At 44.4% G+C, this 23,068-nt stretch overlaps 1 protein-coding gene across 4 annotated transcripts in view; it reads left to right on the forward strand.

The window, feature by feature from the left end:
- Positions 1 to 23,068, forward strand: part of VPS13C (vacuolar protein sorting 13 homolog C) — a 247,933-nt gene that overhangs the window by 64,471 nt on the left and 160,394 nt on the right. For all 4 annotated transcript variants that reach the window (XM_066592326.1, XM_066592327.1, XM_066592328.1 and 1 more), the window contains exons 10-12: positions 13,527 to 13,584; positions 19,275 to 19,402; positions 20,678 to 20,784. In XM_066592326.1, the coding sequence (XP_066448423.1) occupies positions 13,527 to 13,584; positions 19,275 to 19,402; positions 20,678 to 20,784 (293 nt within the window). The remainder of the gene's footprint in view (positions 1 to 13,526; positions 13,585 to 19,274; positions 19,403 to 20,677; positions 20,785 to 23,068) is intronic.

The following is a 23,068-nucleotide window of genomic DNA, read 5'->3' on the forward strand; positions in this document are numbered from 1 at the left end:
GTTTTTTTTTTAAAGGAATACTTAATAGTAGAAAGGTCTAGACTGGTACAATCAGTATTTCTTGTTGAACATATTAGTTTAATGTTCTAATTATTGCTCTGGGTTAATGAGTAACAGTTTGTTGAAAGCCTTGTTCGAGCTAGAACTCTTCTTTATTCACCTATGTCCAAGTTGTATGTTGGACAGCACTGTGGCTTACTGGTTAACACTGTGTTGCCTTTCTGTGCTTGGGTCCCAGGTTTAAAGAGACTGTTACCTAAGATTATGGACTGAAAGTAGGTGACCCGCTGAATTTGGCAATGTAAGTGTTATGCTTGCCTTCCCTCGGTGTGTGGGCTGGAAGCCGCTGAGCAGTGCGTTGAACGGGGCTGCTAAGTAGTCAGCCCATTCTAGTTTTTAAAAGGAAGACCTACTTTGCAGTGCTAGCTTCTAGTGCTGATACTGGGGACCGACAGGGAAGATAAGCATAACACATCCCTGGACTCAACGGGTTACCTACTTTTAGTTATAAACTTGGCTTATAGGGCTAAAGTGGGTGACAATCTTTAATTCTGGCCAAGGGTAACATTTGCTTGAAGTTTGTATTTTCATTCCCTTATGTAATTTGTATGTAGCCTGCTGTGCTCCGCTACTGTTTCTGTAATCCTGACCAGCTTGTATAGCTGGGTTGTGGCCAATGAGAACTAGAACAATAGTCGAGCTCATATTGGTCAGTGGCGGGGTACCCACATCTACTTAACTTTAATGACTTATCCAGTGGTTATGCCTTCATCAGGTATTCCGATGTCAAACTTTTAAGAGTATATAGGGGCCATCTGTCAGCTATGGATATAATGGTTCTTTTTATCAGAGCTTTTTGAGCATTTTCCCCTACAAGACACCTTTTCCGCAGTGGAAAGTCCACAATGAAACTGCTGCAAAATCTGAGTTTATTGCATGCAAGTTTGCTATGAATTTTGCTGTGGATTTGTGAGTTATGTTGTTTTATTCTTATTTATATTTTCCCCCAGTCGTCTCCACGACAGCACCAATTGAGATTGCCTCTTCCTGATAGGACAGGAACACACTGAGAGGTTAAAAGCTCCCCCCCCCCCCCCCCACCCCCTTCCCCACTTTCCTCACTGTCTTCCTGTCCTGCCAGGAGGCAGGATCTCTGAGAGGGGCTGGTGGAGAAGCCAGCCAGGATTACTTACAGGCGGATCGGAGGGCAGTGGGTCAGCCTCTCCTCCCTTCCCAGCCAGACGACTCCCGGGACGCCACATGGGGTGGTAACCCCTGGGCCAGGTTCCTCCTGCGGCGGCCCATGGGGGGTCCAAGCGGGAGCCTCAGTCCCCCTCCTCCTCCTTGTATAGTCACAGCGCGGCGCTCCAGGAAGCCCTTTGACGGCGGGGCGTCGCGTCACGCGTCAAGCGTGGTGACGTCATCACGCTCGCATCAGGAGCCGCACGGAGGGGGCGGGGCTTAGCGCAGGAGCGCGAAAATTCAAAAATAGGAACCTGAGAGAAGCCAGAAGGTGGACCAGCACTACAGGTCGCAGGGTGTCTGCAGCACCGGTACAGTAATGAGTGCTCCAGCCCCAGAGATAGCTGAAACCTCAGCCTCAGCGGCAGTAAGTAGCCAGTGCGGCAAAAAATACAAAATGCAAAATCCAATGTATTGTATATGGAAAAATTGCATATTTACCCGCAAAAAATACTTAAATACTTTCCCCTCTTTGTTTGTCAGGGGGATAAAAAAAGACATCCCCCCCCCCCCCCCCCCCCCCCCACAACAAAACCCAAAAAATGCGTGGAGTGCGGGACGAGACTGCCAGCTACGTACCAGAGGCCTCTATGCATGGCATGCGTAGCTAGGCTAGTCAAAGAGGAATCGAGGGGATTCCTGGATGACGTTAGGAAGCTGGTGAAGGAGGAGGTTCGATCAGCCCTAACGTCACAGCTGGCGCCGCCAGCGAAACGCCAGAAAAAGGCGTATGTTCCCGACGAGCCTTCTGACTTCTAAGTTCTATCGGATCGGAGCAAGAGGAACAGGCGGCCGAGGAGTCCTCAGATGATGGCTACAAAAGATACCTTTTCCATCAGGACGACTTAACAGAATTGATTAAGTCAGTCAGGGCTACATTAAAAATGGAAGAGCCCAGAGAACCAAGCACCCTGCAAGACGAGATATTCGGGGGACTAGGGGAGAGGCGTAAACATACCTTCCCTGTCCACAAAAACATCAATAAAATTATCCAAAAGGAGTGGAAGAAACCAGACGCAGGTTCCTTCTCCGCTAAAGGGGTAAAAAGAAGGTACTCATTCGAGGAGGAAGTTTGCGCAAGCTGGGAAGAGATACCCAAGGTAGACGTCCCAGTAGCCAAAGTAGCTAAGAGGACAAGCCTGCCCTTTGAGGACGCCGCACAATTAAAAGATCCCATGAATCGCTAAGCCGAAGGCCTTCTAAAAGAATCATGGGAGGCAGCAGCAAGCATACTTAGGCCAGGGATCGCAGCCACCTGCGTGGCGCGCACTCTGGGGGTATGGCTCGAACAGCTGGAGCTACACTTAACCAATAAAACGCCAAGGGAACAGATCCTAAATTCCCTACCTATCCTGCGCATGGCAACAAATTTCCTAGCGGATGCCGCGGCCAAAACGGTTAAACTCTCGGCAAAAGCTACAGCCCGATCTAACTCGGCTAGAAGAGTACTATGGCTGAAATCATGGTCAGGCGACTTAGCCTCCAGAAATAAACTATGCGCCCTCTCGTTCTACAGTCAGTTTTTGTTCGGACCAGACCTAGACAAAATCCTGGAGAAGGTGGCTGACAAAAAGGGATTTCCGGTAGAAAAACCGCAGAGAGGGAAGACCTTCTTCCGAACCCCAGGGCAACAGCCTGAGGCCTACCGAGGCAAGGGCCAGACAGGCCGCTGGAGTTACCCCAAGGGGGGCAGAGGGAGAAATATCTTCTTTAATCCCCAACAGGGGGAGCCCAAGCAGAGACCCTGACGTCAGCTCCGTAGGGGCAAGGCTGGGGAGCTTTGTGGACCAATGGGCCGCAATTTGCTAAGGCCCGTGGATCCCAAAGATCCTACAGCAGGGATACCGGATAAAACTGGTGTCCCTCCCCAGAAGGAAATTCATTATCACAGGAGGCTCAGGGCAACAGTTACACTTACTAAGGCAGAGCGTTCGGAACCTGCAACATCTAAACGCAATATCCCCCGTACCGCAAAACGAGGAAACTCGGGGCCATTATTCCAGGCTCTTCCTAGTAAGAAAACCCTGCGGGAAACAGCGGATGATAGTGAATCTGAAGCCTTTGAACACCTGTGTAAAGTACAGAAAATTCAAAATGGAGTCCATCTCTTCAACAATAAAGTTGATTCCCAAAGGGGCCTACATGGCGTCCATCGATCTGAAGGACGCTTATTTCCACGTACCGATCCACGGGGGGTCCCAAAGATACCTAAGGTTCGCAGTGGATATAGGCAAAGGAATAGAGCACCACCAATTCAGATGCCTGCCTTTCGGGATCTCCTCAGCACCCAGAATTTTTACCAAAATTATGGCAGAGGTAGCTGCCTACCTGAGAAAAAAGTCGATCCTAATAATACCCTACCTGGACGATATTTTAATAATAGCAGAGTCCAGGAAACTAGGCATAACGCTCAACTCAGAATTACAATGCTCCTGCCTGCCCGAGGAAAAAATACAAAAAATCCAAAGGTTGGTCAGATCCTTCCTACAGAAACGATCATGCACAATTCGGGAAGCCATGTCTCTCCTGGGAAGCCTAACGTCATGCATTCCCGGAGTAGCATGGGCCCAGGCTCACACCAGAGCTCTACAGGCCTCCGTCCTATCCACATGGGACAAAAAGCAGTCCTCGCTAGGGACAAAAATGTATATCCCAAACACAGTGAAAACATCCCTGCGTTGGTGGACATCCCCGGCGAACCTGCAGGAAGGGGTTCATTGGCTACAAAACCCAGCCACGCACATCACAACAGACGCAAGCGCCTGGGGATGGGGAGCGCATGTGGGGAACCAGTTCTTTCAGGGCCCGTGGTCCCAAAGGATAAAAGAACAATCCTCCAATTACAGAGAACTACAGGCCGTATGGCGGGTCCTACAGCAGTTAGGAAACTCGCTACGGAACCAGCATATAAAGATACTGTTGGACAATACCACCACGGTCGCCCATATTCGGCACCAGGGGGGCACAAGGTCGCCTGCCCTGCAAAACATTTCGCAGAAAATCTTCCACTGGGCAGAGGGCCGGATCCTTTTGATCACGGCAACACACTTAAAAGGGACACTGACCCAAAAAGCAGACTTCCTCAGCAGGAGGCAGATAGACCCAGGAGAATGGTCTCTCTCCCTGGAGGCATTCAGAATCCTGACCAACTGGTGGGGGTCCCCACAATTGGACCTATTTGCAACCAGGGAGAACACCAAAGTAGGCAATTTCTTCTCCCTCCGGCCAGGAGATCGTCCTACGGCAATAGACGCCCTAGGCCAGGACTGGGGAAAGGGGCTAGCGTACGCGTTTCCTCCAATACCGCTGATCCCCAGGGTCTTACAACATTTCAGAACCCAGGTATGCACGCTAATCCTGGTGACCCCCTTCTGGCCCAAGAGAAGTTGGTTCGGTCTTCTGACAACATTGAGCGTCCAGGACCCAGTCACCTTTCCGACCTGGACAGATCTGCTATCACAGGGGCCACTGAACCACCCGGGCTTAAACAGACTCCACTTAACAGCATGGCTCTTGAGGAATCCTCACTAAGGGGGAAGGGATTCTCACAAAGAGTGGTAGAAACGTTAATGTCCAGCAGAAAAGACGACCCACCTTATCTACCAGAAGGTTTGGAGAAGGTTCTCCTCATGGAGACGGAAGGGATTCCGGGGATTCTATCCCGAGCATCCCTTTGATCTTAGAATTCTTGCAGGAGGGCCTACAGATGGGCCTCTCTCCAAGTACCCTGAAGGTCCAGGTCGCAGCCCCTAGAGCCATATGCGACACAAAGTTCGTGGACAATAGATGGGTCAACAGGTTCCTGACAGCAGCAGCTAGATTACAAGCTAGACCCATAAAACTTGTTCCAGACTGGAACCTTAATTGGGTTCTAAGGACCATGTCAGCGGAACCATTCGAGCCGATCGAAGCACTACCGATAAAAATGCTTACGATCAAGACCGTTTTTCTAGTAGCCATCACGTCTGCGAGGAGGGTTAGCGAGCTTCAGGCTCTGTCCATTCGCCACCCATTTCTAAAAATTAGGACTCCAAATTAGTATTTAAAACGGACCCTGTCTTCATGCCAAAGGTGGTATCACGTTTTCCTAGGTCCCAGGACGTAATAATTCCCTCATTTTTTAGCAAACCTAAAAGCGAGGAAGAAAAAATCCTAAGCTGCCTGGACGTCAGGAGAGCAGTCCTAGGCTACATAGATGCGACAAGCCACTGGAGACGGGACGACAACCTGTTCATCCAGTTCAGTGGCCCAAATAAAGGGAACAAAGCGGCAAAAAGCTCCATAGCCAGGTGGATCCACCTAGCCATCATAGAGTCCTATAAGGCCCTCGGGAAGGAAATCCCCTTAGCTCTTAAAGCCCATTCTACAAGGGCAGTAGCATCCTCATGGGCCGAACATAGCTCAGCTTCGGTCGAGCAGATACGCAAGGCCGCAGTCTGGAAGAAACCCCACACGTTCATTAAACATTATAGGGTAAAAGTGCAGCAGGACGAGGACATGGCCTTCGGCCGCAAAGTCCACTCGGCAGCAATCCCACCCTAATAAACTTTTTAGTTGGTACGTCTCAATTGGTGCTGGCGTGGAGACGACTGGGGGAAAAAATGGATTATACCTACCTGATAATCAGGTTTCCAGGAGTCTCCACGACAGCACCTGTACCTTCCCCCCCCTAAATGGATAGAAAGAAACTACAGAATAGAATATAAAAAATAAATATATAATATAATATCATTTTATAATCAACAAAAAAACCCTGGTTAGGGGAAGAAATTTAAGTTGAGCTCCTACCCCAGCAATTCGTTAGAATCCACTGAGGAAAGTGGGGAAGGGGGGAGCTTTTAACCTCTGTGTGTTCCTGTCCTATCAGGAGGAGGCAATCTCAATTGGTGCTGTGTGGAGACTCCTGGAAACCCGATTATCGGGTAGGTATAATCCATTTTTTTTTATAACCACCTCTGCAGCTAAGCGTTTTCCAGGACTAATATATTGCTGATCTCTCCCAATTAAAACAATTAAAACAAAGAAAACAAAATCCTCAATCAATCAAAGTACCACACAACTGGTGTTAAAGATGACCCACCTTTGTTTCATTATAATGCATTTGTTTCATTAATATAAATTTGTTTCATATAACTTGGAAATGACTGTGTTGGAAACTTGGGTGGGGACTTCCTCCATGTCTGTTTTGCTTTAATTTCCCTTTGCTACCTCCCCACCCCCTTTCCTTTTTAAAGCAATCAAGTGGTCACGTTGGCATGTCCTCAGCTCTCGTGTGATGTAATAACAGCCTATTGTTATCAGTCTGTAATAAAGTCAGCTGATTTCATGTGTATCTTAAAAACACCCAAAGTGTTTGCTCTCCAGCAGGCTTATCAGTTCCTCCAGTCTGTGTGTATTATCTAGCTGTGAGAGATGCTGAAGGGCAGGAAATTTAATTTGTTGATCTAAAACTGCACCATCCGTCGTATTAAGCTATAACCGATTAGGAAACGAGTTTCATATTTTTTACTAGAGCTTTTAAAACTGAACACTAAGGCTGGGTTCACACTGGGCGGAAGAGCGTGTGGCCAGATCGCTTCAAAACCCTCAGCTAAGTGCCGCGAGATTTGAAGCAGAGCTTTTCCCGGCAGAAATCTTGCGTTTTTTCACTGCGGCCAAACTGCGAGATTTCCGGTGTGTGTGAACCCAGCCTTTAGGCTTATTCATACAGGTGTGCGATTTTTGTGTAGGTCAGTCTACAACAGGCTAGACTTTGACAGCACACTGACGCATAAAAGCCAATTAAGGTATTCACACACAAGTTCTCCTACAGTCCATGGCGGGGGAGAAGCACTGTGCTTGTTGTCCATTTTTAGGTATGAGAGTAAAATATGCAGTGTTAAAGGAGTTATCTGGAAATGTTATTATTGATTGCCTATCTTCATGCTAGATGATCAGTAGTTGATTAGTGCGCTGTGCTAGAATAAGGTAGCGTTGTCCATATTGCAGTGGCCTGTTTACGTACTGTAGACAAAACTGCTATTTAATTTAAAGGGAGCAGTGCCAGTAGTACCAAACCGGGTAGCTGTGTTGTTGACGGTTGCTGCGTTGTTGGCAGCACTGTCTCACTACAGTGCTGTTTGCACTGGCAGTGGGCTTGACATCAGCTGATAAGTGGGGATCCTGAGTGGCAGACCCCTGACTTTTTCAGCTTTTGATAACCTATGCAGGGGATAGATCGTAAATAGCAAAAGCCTCAGACAACCCATTTATGGACTCGGCGATCATTAAACAGCACATGGGCTGTCAGTGTGCTGTCCAATGCTGTTTCTTTGTATCCAATTTTTGCAGACAGCATACGGTCATGCCTATATGAATAAGTGTTTAATCACTTACTGTTTTGGTAGTATTTCTGCATTTCCGATGCCTGCACAACAGCAAGCAGCAGTCTGTACCTTGGTCACTGGATGTGCTTGGTATGATCACATTTAAACACCTTGGTTAAACCATTTGACATTAAATCATCATTTACTGCATTAAAAGCAATTGTTCCTTTTATACATATTGTTAAAAAAAAATCAAACACCTAGGAGTTGTCAGAATCGAATGAGACTTTGTGTGATTGTAACATTGATATGTCAGTGATTACAATATTGGAGCAAAGGGATAATTTATTGCAGAAACCTGAACACTTGAGGAGATGCTCTAGTACCCTGTTGGGCCACCTCTTGCTTGATGTCATACAGGCGGGCATAGGGGTACACGGGTTCCATATGATATCCTGTCCACATTTGCTGTAATGGAGCCTCTGGATCATGCAAATTCGTAGCCTGTCAAAATTGGCGTCTCAGATGGTCACATACGTGCTTTATTTGTGATAAATCTGGTGACCAGGCAGCTACGGTAGCGTGACAATGTTGTGGAGGCTCCTTTGATAACCCTGCTGTATGCGGCTGAAAGTTATCCTGCTGGAAAATGCCTCTTGGAAGCCCTGCCATGAGAGGAACACATGTGGCTGCAGAACGTCCTGAACATATCGCTGAGCGGTCGTTGATCCTGGTACTACTACTAGGGGTGACTCGCTGTCGTATTTGACTTCCCCATAGCCACCCCGGACCATCACATCAGCAGTGGGGGCAGTATGCCACTTCACAGCAAAGACAGGACTGAGACACTCACCCCTACTTTTTCAGACACGAACACGTCCGCCATTTTCAGTGCCCAAATAAACCTGGATTTGTCGCTGCAGACAACCCTACTCCACACTTAAGCAGTCCGATTTCATTGTTCACAACACCACTGCAAACAAGACACTGTGGATGTCAAAGACAGTGCAAGTAATGGGACCCCATGAGAGCAAATGTCCTTCAGCCAAGCGTCTGGAAATTGTTCCGACAAACACAGGGGCTTGTAATGATGGTGCCACCTGTCTCTGGATGCCGGACAATGTTACAGTTGGAGCTGCTTGTGTGTTTGTCAGACCATCCTCTCTACTGGTGGTTTGTCGAAGGCATTTACTGGTTACAAAACTTAAGTCTGGTCAGAACGGCCTAGGTGACAGGCAATTCATCGCTATAACCACCAGCTGCTTAGATTCCAGTAATGCACCCTGTCTCAAACTAGAAGGAAAATCCCAAGGGCGTTTGTATAGGCAGGGGTGGAAACATTTTTAGGGCCTCAGGCGGCAAGACCATTCATCTAATCATTTGCAGGTCTGCCTGAGATGTCATATTGCAGCAAAACTCAGCATGCAGTTATAACTCCTAAGCCTGGGTTCACACGGGGCGGATTCCCGTCGGAAATCTCAGTTTGGCCGCAGCAAAAACCGCGAGATTTCCGCCGGGAGAACCGCTGCGGAAAAAGCCGCGGCGGCTTTGAAGCGGCCCGGCCGCTCGCTCTTCCGCTGCGGCTGGCGCTCCCATAGAGCAGAGCGCGGCCGCAGCGGAATGAAAAAAAGAATGGACATGCTGCATATTCTGAAACCGCAGCCGCGGTTCCAGCCGGACTTAGCGCAGTGGATTGGCCGCCCCGTGTGGACGAGATTTCTCAGAAATCTCGTCCACATGGCTGGCTAATCCGCCCTGTGTGAACCCAGCCTTAGGGCTGGATATTTATTTATTTTTTTTTAATTTACAAAGTGTTTATTTTTAATCAAAGTGTGTATTTAAATATTTTTCTTTTTTAAAGGCGTTATCTCTTTAATGACTCCTTGAGCATTATCAGTTTGTTAGGAAATGTAGCAGTAAATGTTCTGTTCTCATGAAACGCCACCAAAGAGGAAATTAAGACTTAAGACTGATTTAGACTCAACGATTTTCGCTCAAAAATTTCTCAAAGCCATTTGAGCGATACTCATTGTGTCTGACATTGTGCAGTTTTCATTAAGCCGTCGCTTATCTTTCAGCATGCTGAAAGATCAATGATCAGTTATCAGGAATTCATGGCAGGATACAGCTGATACTATTGTTTCAGCTGTTTTCCGCTCCCTGAAGACAGTCGGGCTGTGAAGAACACAGCGGTCCAGCTGTGTTCTTCATCCCCCGCTCGGAGCGCTCAGCTGTATAACAGTCGGGCACTCCAAGCAGGAAACGGCTGGATGCAGAAGATAAGCGGCCCTGCTGGTCTTCTGCATCCCCCACTCGCAGCTCAAGGTGATCGCTCAACAATTGAGTGATCACCTTGCGCTGTAAAAAAAAGCACAATGATTATCGCTTAAAAGATTTTTCCAGCGATAATTGTTGTCTAAACCAGGCTTAACACAGTCCATTTAAATCATTGGGTTTTCAATGTAACACAGGACAAAGTCTTCCAGAGCAAGAGATGCTTTTTGTAACTTCTTTCCACTCTGGCTAAGAGATAATGATTTTGAACAGAGCATGGCTCTCTACTAAATGGGTTGTCCCACAAAAACAACTTATTCCCTATTTACACAACGGGGGATAGTTTGTTCATTGGTGGATCCCCACTGATCCCAAGAACTGGTCCAGAGTGTTTTTCCATGAATGCATTGGCAATCGCACATGCGCATTGATGCTCCATTAATTTCATTGGAACCACTGGAGATAGCAGAGTGTTTGAATCCTGGCTATTTCCGGTGGTACCCCTGAGACAACTAGAACGATGGTGCGCATGTGCATTCATTGCTGCTTTTGTTGTGAGACACTTTAATCCTTGGCATCAGACTGAGGAGTACCAAGCAGTTGGAGCCCCACTGATCAGCAAGTTCTTCCTTGCCGTGTGGATAGGGAATAACTTTAATTCAGATTTCCATAATGGAATGCATAAAAACAGGTCTTCTAAAATTTGCAAAACCCCTTAAAACTAAGACTAAAAATGATCAATCTTCTAGTTATATGTTCATATCACTAATAAAATAAGAACCAGTTCTTGTATTTAATTCTGGTTACAGGTCTCATTATGCTTTAATTTTAAAGCATTCCTCAATTGTCAGAATAAGTTGCCATGTGTCTATTCTATGATATATATTCTGCATTTTTTTTTCACGTGTTTTTTTTTTTCCCCCCCTCGGGCTGTATTTCTAGGTTTCAGTTATGTGAGGAGACAGCTGCTATGGTGGTTCCCATTCACTGCACACAGAGTAAACAGCAGATTGTGCTACCTAACTCTGTAGCACACACACAGAAGAAACAGCATGGCAGAGACTAGAAAAGTCCTGAGCAAAGTAGAGTGTCTGCTTCTCTCACTCTGACAGCTTCCTTCTGCTGCTTGCTAATTTTTTTTCGCAGACAGCATGAGTTGTTACCCTCTTACGCTTACTGTACACCATCTTCTCTTACTAGCGATGGACTTAAATGGATTCTGTCATCAGGTTCATACTGCCTAAACCACAGGCAGTATAAACCTGGGACAGGTGTGCGGATTACCTCTCTGCGTGTGTATATTTTATTCTGAAATGCTATGGTGCTCCAGAATAAACAAACTTTGAGGTTTAGACTCGGAGCTGAGCTCCGAGTCATGAAGAGGGGCTGTGGCGGTTTCTCCGCACCCACATCATGCAGAATGTGACAGCTCTCTCCCCTTTTGTGTTAAAGGAGAGAACTGTAACTCTGCATGATGTGGGTGGGGAGAGGCCGATACGGTCCACCTCCATGACTCTGAGCTCAGCTTTACGTCAAACTTCAAAGTGTATTTGCTCTGAAATGCCGCAGCATTTCAGAATAAAACCTACAAAGGGGTAATGAACATGGCCTATCCCAGGATCAAGCTGCTTGTGGTTTGGGCAGCATGAACTTGATTACAGAATCACTGTAACATGACAATGTAACAAACAATTTACACTTGAGCTAGTTATCACATTGTTTATTGTGTAAGCACAAGTTGTTTTGATAAGTTAGCAACCATTTAGCCTGCGTTCACACAGGGCGGATTTGCTGCGGTTTTGCCTCGGGTTGCCGTTGCATATCCGCACTGTGGCAAAACCGCTGCATTTGCAGTGCAATGCAGCACAAATGAGTTTTGCAAAAAAGCTGTTCTCACAGGACGGATTTTTTCCGCACAGCCGCAGTGTGGAAATGCAACTGCGGCGCGGTTTTCAAAGATGCAGCATGTCCATTCTTCTGTCTTTTCCGCAGCGTTTTTTGTCCATAGACCTCTATGGACGCAGCAAAATCCGCACCAAAATCTAAAGTAAAAAATGCTGCAGAAAAAAACCCTTGCGGATTTCGCCAAAATTAACCTTTGAAGCAGTTTTGCTGCAGAAGCATTTCTTCTGCGGCAAAACCGCGGCAAAACTGCAGCAAATCTGCCCTGTGTGAACCCTGCCTTAAAGTTTTAATTAATTTTGTCAACCAAAGTTATGCACTGCAATACCTAAAAACTTATCAAGTAATTTTTTAACTTGGCTTTCCTACCAAAGTGTAGAAATACACATTTTGTTGCTTCTACATATCCCGTTAATGTACCCTTTCAAACAATGCCTTGTAAAACACTCAAAGGCTATCCAGAACATCACCAGTAATTTTCTCTGAGAAAATCAAAATAGTTTAAAATTCCTAGCTCCCTCAGCACAAGCTAAGGGATTTCACATGGCACTTTTTTTTTTCTTTTAGTCAGAAAAAATCTGCTGCGTAATCCGCAGCAGAAATACCGAGCTGACCCTCAGACTTAAAATCCGGCATGGATAAACCCTGTATGTTGGTTAGAAGTGTGTCTATAACTTAACCATGCATCTTAGATAGCGGTCAGCATACACATGCATGCTCCTCTAGCAGTGGCTTCTCTCCTGTGGAGGCCATGTTCGAAATGCCCAATCCTTCTTTACCTTGATGTCCCACCAAAATCACGGACTTACAACTGTGGGTGGAAGACCTGATGGAAGCTCTGCAGTTGGCTTTGTGAATTATAGTTTGGACGTTTGTTTTTTACTAATTACATTTTCACCAGGAAACCTTCGCATCCTTGCAGGGCTATAGCTAAGCAAAGCCTGTAAATCCTGTTCTGAGAGCCGCGTGTTGTCTTTTAGCTGGAACTCTTATCTCCACGTTACATGTGAAGCTCCAGTATTGATGCTTTTGTTAGCAGGGCTTTGTTTTTACTGCCCTTTTTATCGAGATTTTCTAAGAAACCAGTACCCGGAACAAGTGTCTAATCTTGTAACGTGTAATGCATTATTAATGAACGGCAATATGTAACTTCTTCCTGGGGTTTCTCAGAAAGCTGGTCTTTGTTCACTGTTGGTGCCACTTACGTCAGACAGGTGAAAACCAGTTTGAGTTTAATGCCTTAATCTTGTATTGACACACATGCAGACTGGCTGTTAGGGGGAATTTTGGATATACTGTAAATTAAAATGAAATAGTCTACATTATATTACAGCGTTCATAATTTTTCCCCATATGCAAATCGTTCTACAAATATGGGAAATTTTGTGTGCGATACAGTTGGCCAAGTTCTGTGTTTGTCAACTGTCAAGAAATATAGAAGGTTTGTTTCAGTTTTGCATACCTTAAGGAAGCTTTTTGTCATTTGGATTTAAATAGCATTTGGAATTTTAAAATGTTTTCCCTACAAACACAGGGAAGAGATTTCTCTTGTGAATGAGTTTGTTACCCCTGTTGAGAGATGAGGATTCAAGATCTATGTACTTCAGATTTTTGGTTAATAGTACCATTTGTATGGTTTATATTCTCCATCACTTTTTGTGGTTGAATAGGCTTACAAAGTGACAATCAGACAAACACACATATGCTTAGAAATGTTTCACTTTATATTTTGTTACAGCATTTATCCATAACAGTATTTGGTGAGGTGCTTATTTTTATATATATATATTTTTTATTAAACAGGACGATCTGAAATCTGGGATTATGTCAAGTAGAGGAAATCCTTTAGACTACCAGTATAGTAAGTGTTATCTTTTGCTTTATTTCTATCAACAGAATCCAGTTTACTAAAGTGTTAAAAAAATGAATTGGTGGCAGAATTTTGAATACAACAAAGTTTAGACAACATAAAACTAGACCATGTAGAAACGGACAGCGTGCCTTGGTGTACTTTGGACAGTGTCTTGGATCACTCTTTATATTTTGCGTCAAAAAATGGTGCAGGCTGTTAACAAACTTGACACGTTTTATGATACCCCTATTTCAAGACCCTTTTCAAAACTAGCACATTTAGTTCAACAATTCTCTCCCGATTTTGGTAAATACCGTATATACCGGCGTATAAGACGACTTTTGAACCCCGAAAAATCTGCTCTGCAGTCGGGGGTCGTCTTATGCGCCGGTAATACAAAAAAAAAAAAAAGTGTAAAAAAAAAAAAAATTTATTACTCACCTCCCACGGCGTTCTGTCGCGCTCCGGCAGGATGTCGCTCGCTCCTCGTCCCCGGCGCAGCATAGCTTTCTGAATGCGGGGCTTGAAATCCCCGCTTCCAGAAAGCTAATACACACGCCGGCAGCCATGACATCATTGAATGGCTGTGATTGGCTGAAGGCGCACGTGTTAGCAATCACACCCATTCAATGATGTCATTGAATAGTGTGATTGGCTGAAGCCACGTGTGCTTTAGCCAATCACAGCCATTCAATGATGTCATGGCTGCCGGCGTGTGTATTAGCTTTCTGGAAGCGGGGATTTCAAGCCCCGCATTCAGAAAGCTATGCTGCGCCGGGGACGAGGAGCGAGCGACAGCCTGCCAGAGCGCGACAGAACGCCGGGGGAGGTGAGTAATGAATTTTTTTTTTTTCTCCACTGTATACCAGCGTATAAGGTGACAGTTGGGGGGTCGTCTTATACGCCCCGTCGCCTTATACGCCGGTATATACGGTAATATAAGAAGTGTGAAAAATCAAGTTTCTTTTGACAGCTAGGATAGTTTTGGATGTGCTTTTGCCACTACCTAAGCTGTCTCACATAGCTTTTAACCCCTTAAAGACTCCAGTTTTTTTTTTTTTGTTTGTTTGGATTTTTTTTTCTTATTTTTCTTCCTGGCCTTTTCTGTCCAGGTAGCCATATAATGGCTTGTTTTTTATTTTAAAGTGGAGTTGTATTTTTAATGGTACAATTTAATGTACCATTAGAAAAACAAATTGTGGGGTTCAGTGGTAAAAACGTAACAAAGCCCACTAAGCAGTATAAATTACATGTTTGAGTCAGCACAATTAAGGCAGTACCAAATCTATCTAGTCCCCCTTCCCCTGCAATAAAAAATAAAACTGTACTAAAAATGTTTCGCTTTTCCACTAATGGAGATCTGTGTGGGCTGAATTTTATAGGGCGAGTTGTAGTTATGAGTAACATTTTGGGGCACATACAGCTTTTGACTTTTTTTTTTTTTTTAAATTTTTGAGGAAGGCAAGGTCACTAAAACACAGCTATTCTGGATACATATACAGAGTTGTTATAAAAGAAATGCTCTTTCATAGTTGTATAGAGCCACAATTGTTAAATATACACACAATATTCATAGTAGCATTGAGTTGAGATGACTGTTTTTACAACGAAAGCTTTTGGGAAAAAAGATTTTAACTTTTCCCGTTCAGCGTGTAAATGTCCGGTGGGTGGGGCAGTCCTTCTCTGGTCTGACCAGATTGCTTCCTTCAAAGCAATGCATGTTTCCGGAGATCAGAGACTGGTACATGTGCTACTGAGTCTGCCCATAATGGAGATAATGAACTGCCTAAGCACCAATTAGTGAAAATGCATGAACATTTCAGCTCGCAGCAAAGAGTGTGGCGAAAGGGGAGGTACACGGCACACTAGACACGGTCAAGTCTGGCCCACCCACCAAAGCGCGTGCCGAGCATTTACCTGCAGCGTCTTAAACATTTAGTCATTAAAAGGTAAAAGTGTAGCTTTAAAAATAACACTGCAACATTGTAACTTTGCATTACCTTATTGTTTAACTGGTGTAGGGGGTTTCATAATCACTAAACTAGTGACAGGTTCCCTTTTTAAGTTCATTATGCTTTTCCGTCCTCCAAAAGAGATGGAAACCAGGTCAGGTTAGAATCGGTGGTTTCGTTTTGAATGCAGTTTTTTGTTATTCAAATGGCACTCTGGGGAGGAAATGCTCAACATAGACCTGAACGCAGTTTGCTCTCATCCTTAGATGCTGCAGTTACCGTTGACCACCGCATCTAAGGAGATAGATAGATATCACAGCTGGTACTCGACGTGTATGAATTGAGCTCCTGAGCCCACCTCATACACTCTTCTGAAACCCATGAGTTACAAAAACTTTGTTAAGCTGGCTTACAGTGAATATTTTAAAAAAGGGGAAAAAAAAGTTTAATTCTATTTGCAAACATTTTAAACACTCATTTTTAAGGGAAAAATTCCTTTCCTTCTCCAATCTGGCAACCCTGCATAATCCCTGGATCAACAACAACCCCTTTGAAGTAATTAGTGAACATGACGTAATATTGTAACACTCAAGAAAGGCATCCAAGTTTATTGAATTTGCCATCACTACATCCTAAGGTAGAGCGTTCCATAGTCTCACTGCATCCCTACGGTAGAGAACTCCCTTCTTTCCTCTAGATGTAGAGAATGCCCACTTGTTGCAGTCCTTGGTATAAATAGATTGTTGGAGAGATCGCTCTATTGACTCCTGATATATTTTCACATAGTTATTAGGTCGCCTCTCAGCTGTCTTTTTTTTTTATTTTTTTTTTTCTTCCCCTAAACGGAATAAACCCATTTTTCATAACCTCTCTGGGTATTGTAGTCTGCCCATTCCATTTACTATTGTCTTTGCACCCGCTCAAGCTTTGTGTCCTTTTAAGCACCGGCAACCAAAACTGTACACAATATTCCATGTGTGGTCTGACCAGTGATTTGTAAAGAGGAAGAATAATGTTCTTGTCATGTGACCCTAGACCTCTTTTACCAGATGATCCCATTTGCCTTGGCATCAGCTGCCTGACACTAGTTGCTCTAGTTATGTTCACAGTTTAGCTAAAATCCCCAAATCTTTTTCCATGTCAGTTTTGACCAGTAGTGTCTTGTTTTAGTGTGTAATAGTCACATATTTCCCCACCCATGTGTATAATCTTACATTTATTACTGTTTAAACTTAATTTGCCACTTTTCTGCCCAAACCCTCAACTTACCCAGATAAATTTGCAACTGCATGTTGTCCTCTCTTGTGTTACTTTACATAGTTTTGTATCATTTGCAGAGATTGCTATTTTACTGCGCAACCCTTCTACCAGGTCATTAATAAATATATTAAAAGGAATAGGATCCAAAACTGACCACTGTGGTACCTCACTAGTAACAGTGACCCAATCAGAGTAGATACCATTAATAGCCACTCTCTTTCTATCACAGAGCCAGTTACTTACATACATTCTCACCCAGGTGCATTCTCCTGTTATCAAACGCTTTGGAAAAGTCCAGATGTACAACATCCAGTGACTCTCCTAATCCAGTTTAGAAGTTAGCTTCTCGTAGAAGAACACAACAGAAGTTAGAACTTCTTCCTGGGTTAGACTGGTAACTTTTAGTGACACTTTTTTATTCCTGCAAGGGTCCGTTTACACCAAACTATTCTCGTTTGAACAAGCTACTGATGTGAGTAGGCTCCATCAGCCTGTTTATACAGGCAGATACATCCAGGCAGTGGCTGCTGGGACACACAGGGGTCGGAGCAGTGCTTCTGCGCAGCCCCTGGTGTTTCCTGCCAGGCGTTGCCTGGGTAACCCCTGAAAGTATTTAAGATGGTTTTAATAAATTTCCATTTGTCTGTAGTCTTTTTTTTTTTTTTTTTTTTCTTTTCTTTTTTTTATCTGAGTACACTGTCGCAGCCAATAAGGTTAAGGGCATCTTTAAGCTGTTTGAACTTTGCCTACCTAAAAATTAGTCATTTCATAGCTCCCCAATAAGACTCCCTTTTGAAAGACAAGTGGCAATTTATTATATTATGGTCACTATTTCCCAGGTGCACCTCAGCTTGCTCCCCTATTGTGTCAGGTAAATATTAAGCCTAAAACGGCCATCCTAGTCAAGTCCTGAACAAATTGGGTAAGATAATTATCTTTGGTTATTGCCTTTATGAGATTTGCAGGCTTCAGCTTCCCAGTTTATATTCAGATAGTTTAAGTTTAGAGATGAGCGAGCATACTCGTCCGAGCTTGATGCTCGTTCGAGTATTAGGGTGCTCGAGATGCTCGTTACTCGAGATGAGCACTACACGGTACTCGTCTCGATTAAACGAGCACTGACCATTGAATTCAATGGAGCCGGCAATACAGCCGGCTCCATAGAAAGCAATGGGCTGCCGGCGATCGCGGGATGAATTGTCGGGAAGGGCTTAAATATATAAGCCCTTCCCGGCAATTCATCCAGAAATGTGTAAAAATAAAAAAATATATACTCACCTGGTCCCAGCAGACTGAGTTCAGCGCGGCCGGCTGCAGTCCTCCTGAACTGCTCTGAACAGCTGTGAGTAGTATTGGTTCAGGGGCAGCTCTCAATGTCATTCAGCTGAGAGCTGCCCCTGAGCCAATCAGAGGCAGCACTCACTCACCCATTCATGAATGGGTGTGAGTGAGATCTGCCTCCGATTGGTCAGGCTGTGACCAATCAGAGACAGCTCATTCAGCAGGCGGGGATTTTAAATCCCCGGCTGCTGAATACTACTCACAGCTGTTCAGAGCAGTTCAGGAGGACTGCCTCCGGCCGCACTGAACTCCGTCTGCCGGGACCAGGTGAGTATATATATTTTTTGTTTTTACACATTTCTGGATGAATTGCAGGGAAGGGCTTATATATTTAAGCCCTTCCCGACAATTCATCCCGCGCTCGCCGGCAGCCCATGGCTTTTAATGGAGCCGGCTGTATTGCCGGCTCCATTAAATTCAATGGGCTAACATCGTCCTTCTCTGCCACAGCTTCTCTGTTACAGCTGTGGCAGAGGAGAACGATCTTTATGCTAAAAGTGCGGGGGGGGGGGGGTCTCACTCTTGCCACTATTGTGGCTTAATAGTGGGACCTGGGAACTTGAGATGCAGCCCAACGTGTAGCCCCTCGCCTGCCGTATCCGTTTCTGTGTCGTTCCCATCACTTTCTTGAATTTCCCAGGTTTTCACAAATGAAAACCTTAGCGAGCATCGGCGATATACAAAAATGCTCGAGTCGCCCATTGACTTCAATGGGGTTCGTTACTCGAAACGAACTCTCGAGCATCACTGAAAGTTCGACTCGAGTAACGAGCACCCGAGCATTTTGGTGCTCGCTCATCTCTATTTAAGTTCCCAGAGTCACCACCTCGTTGTGATTTGCTGCTTCATCTATTTGCCTCAGTAATATATTTTCAGTGGCTTCTGTCATATTGGTGGCCTATAGAAAACCCCTGTGGGGATTTAGTTTTTTTCCTTGCACATATTTCTACTGATAGACCCCACATATTCATCTCCCTCCCATATATCTTCTGGCAGTGTGGGCTTTGAACTGGATTTTAGATAGATGAACCCCTCCCCCTTTCCAGTTTTTATGATCCCTTCTGAACAGATTGTAGCCTGTATGTTCACCGCCCACTCCTGTTTTTAAATATTAATCGGGTTCATTTATTTTTCTTTTTATTTCAGTCTTTAAGCCACTATCTGCTTCAGCAAAGCTTTACATCAACCCAGATGCAGAACTAGAACTGCGAACACCAAAGTTAGATTGGAATATGGAGGTTCAACATATTGCAGTAGAACTAACCAAGATACAGGCAAGTAGCTATATATTTTTTTTTTCTATTGAAGTTACACAGAACAGAAAGTGATTAAAAATTATGTTTGAAAATACATATCATAATTCCCCCCAAAATAAAAACCCTGTCTTATATTAATTTTTGCCACAAAAGAAGCACTAGGTCTTCTTTTTTGGGCAGAGGTCTTATTATACTTACCTAGCAGGCTCAGTCTACGTCCCTCCTGCTGCTCTCCGTAGTTCTGACACGCTTCTTGCGGTCCTCTGCTGCTCATACAACTTCACTTCTCTGTTACAGGATTCATAAATCCCGCCTCCAGGTAGCAATCACTGTGATTGGTTCTTCTACTGCTGCTTAGCCAATCAACAACCATTGCGTTGTAGAGGCGGGATTTATGAATTGGCTGAGCCGAGGCCAATCACAATCATTGCATTGGTTCATTCAGTGCTGCATTGATTGGTTCTAGACCACTGTTCAGCCAATAGCTTCTTAGAGGAGGGATTTATGAATACTGTAAAGCAGGAAGTGATGTACAAGCGGCTGAGGACTGCGGGAATAGCAGCGAACCTCTAGAACAGTGGGAGGGCCCTGGACTGAGCCTGCTGGGTAATGTTTTTTTTTTTTTTTTTTTTTTTTAATCTAGTATATCTAGGGCATATTTTTGGGGTAATGCTTATATTTCAAGCCTCCCCCAATATAAGGCTAAAGCTTATTTTCAAGGAAGGTCTTATTTCCGGGGAAACTGGGTATAATTTTCCAGTCACAATGTCATCGGTTGTTTTGGGATGTGAAAGATATATTGCTAAACTTGTTTTTGAAATACTTTCTGCGGTCTACATTCTGCTAACTGCGCACCTGATGTTTAAGGCTGGGTTCACACGGGGCGGATTCCCGTCGGAAATCTCGCGGTTTGGCCGCAGCAAAAACCGCGAGATTGCCGCTGTTTAAGCCGCGGCGGCTTTGAAGCGCCCCGGCCGCTTGCTTTTCCGTTGCGGCCGGCGCTCCCATGGAGAAGAGCGTGGCCGAACGTAAATAAACAAAAAAAAAAGGAAACAGACATGCTCAATCTTTTGAAACCGCGGCTGCGGGATTTACCGCAGCGGATTAGCCGTCCCGTGGGGACGAGATTTCTGAGAAATCTCATCCACATGGCTGGCTAATCCCGAGATTAGCTGCCACGGGCGGATTTGCCGCGGCAGAACCGCGGCAAATCCGCCCTGTGTGAACCCAGCCTAAAACTGTCAGTTAACATGTTATTATTAACATGTTGTTTTCTCAATATTTTATATATAGTACCTCAGCATGATAGATTTGTTGGAGTCTGTGGATTACATGGTTAGGAATGCTCCATACCGAAAGTTCAGACCAGCAGTGACTGTGAAAGAAGACCCCAGTGAATGGTATGTGCATAATGTAAAGTTCTTTTTTTTTTTTTTTTTTCCTTCTTCCTTCTGTGCTTCCCAGTATCAGTACTGACTGGGTATGGATAATCCTGATAATTTATTTTAGCGTGACTCCAATGTGTGTGTGTGGTTTTTTTTTTTTTGCTGTTTTCTTTTATAGATCGATATATACATAGATATAAATATAAATACATATATATATTTAATCTCAATATTAATCTTGCCTAGAAAAGGTTGAAGCGCTAGTTTCTAAGGGGAGAAAAAGCATTCTAATGTACGCTGTTACCTAATTATGCACCATCTAGGAATAAAAATAGAAGTGTGTGCAATAGTGCTGTAAAAGAAAAAAAAAAACATTGCGTCTATATAGCTTCTCTTAAAGAGGTTTTCCATAACTAGAAGATTGATGACTTTTCAGGATGGGTCTTCAGTATCCGGTCGGAAGGAGTTCGATGTTTGGCACGGCTGCTGTGAAACAGCACAGTTCTGTATACTGTTTAGTAGACTGGAATGGTGCTACAAGCTTTGTCCCATTCACTGGTGTATGTTGATATGCTGTTTCTAGTATAGCAGCCCCAACAAGCAGGTGCTCTTCATGACCTACAATATCATGATGCTGGTATATTCTGTCCATTGGATAGGAAATACATTTTATAATGTGAAAAATCCCTTAATTACTTCATAAAATGGGGCAGCTTTATAAAAACTGTCTTAAAGCTGTAGTTATGTCCCCTAACAACTGATCACATAACGTGTGTGTGGTGTGTGATAAATATGTATGTATATAAATATTACACTCATAGTCAAAAAAAATCAAGTACCTAGAAGTTTTGTTTTTTTTGACAACTCCTAAGTGTGATTGTATAAGAATTACAATATCAGAGCAAAACGATAATTTATTGCAGAAAACTGAACACTTAAAGAGCGTTTCTAGTACCCTGTTGGGCCGCCTCCTAGCTTGAATGCAAGGTGTGATACGGGTGGGTATAGAGGCATACAGGTTCCGTATGGTATCCTACAGAATACTGATCCACTTCTGCTGTAACTGGGCCTTTAGTTCGTAAAAACTTGTAGGCTGTGTAAGTTGGTGTCCTATATGTGTTCTAACGGTGATCGGTTTAGCCCCCGGGCAGCCACAGAAGTGTGACAATGTTGTGGAGCCATTCCTGTGACACCCCCCCCCCCCTCCCCCACTTGTGTGTGCGGCCGAGCCTTATCCTGCTGGGAAATGCCTCTTGGAAGACGCCATGAGAGACGACACATTAATGTCACCAGAGACAACTCCGTTGTAGTCCAGTCTCCTAGTTCACCACTGCAAATGGAGGTGATGGTGGGTGTATGTCAAAGGCAGTACATGAAAGGGCCACTGTGAGACCAAACGTCCTTCAGCCAAGCGCCTAGAAATGGTTCAGACAGACACAGCTGCCTGTAACTATGATGCCCAACTTGTCTCTGGCAGACAACGAAACAGTTGATGCTGCTCGTTCGTGTTTGTCGGACAATCAGACGATCTGGTCTACTAATGGTCTGACGAGGGCGTCCTGAGCCTGATGGTTTGTGTGCATGACCTCACGCATCCAATGGTCCCAACACCTCCTAATCGCCTGGTAAGAAGAGCCCAAGTGATGGGCAATTCATTGATATGACCATCCATCTTCCAATAACGCGCTCTCTCTTAAACGTTGTTAATTGGGCAAAATCTCTTTGATTGTGTTGAAGAGGCTTCTAGCGGTCAACAAGCTCTACGCAAGTGGAAAAAGAGGTCCACTACACGCAAGGAGCCTTTTATAGAACAAGTTCTTGCTGTTTTTTTTTTTTTTGTGTGTGTGTATATAAAATAGTATTTTTTGCTATTGTAAGATGCACCTAGGTTTTAGAGGGCGGAAATAGAAAATATTTTGAACACCCCAGACCAGGCAGTAAGGGTTTAGGGTTGACTGACTCTACCAGTAAACTATCCACTATTAAATTCTACTCTATTCAAAAAAGTGAAATGAAAATCTTAAACGTCTAAGCTATTTATATAGTTTACAAGGCTTATTTGTGTTTGCATGCTTTTATAAGCACAATCAATATTTCTCTATCTAATCTAATGCTTCAGCTGTATTTCTGTCCAGGGACTGCATATAATGCATCCTGTGAGCACATAAATATGCAGCGACAGTGAAATAAAGAGGACTCAGAAGGTCATCCAGTACCTACAGCTGATTGGTGGTGGGGGAGCAGCAGAAATTCCCTCCAGCTCCCTAATCAGCAATTTGTATGGGTGAGCAGACCTGCA

Source organism: Eleutherodactylus coqui, chromosome 2, assembly GCF_035609145.1.
Source record: "Eleutherodactylus coqui strain aEleCoq1 chromosome 2, aEleCoq1.hap1, whole genome shotgun sequence".
NCBI lineage: Eukaryota > Metazoa > Chordata > Amphibia > Anura > Eleutherodactylidae > Eleutherodactylus > Eleutherodactylus coqui.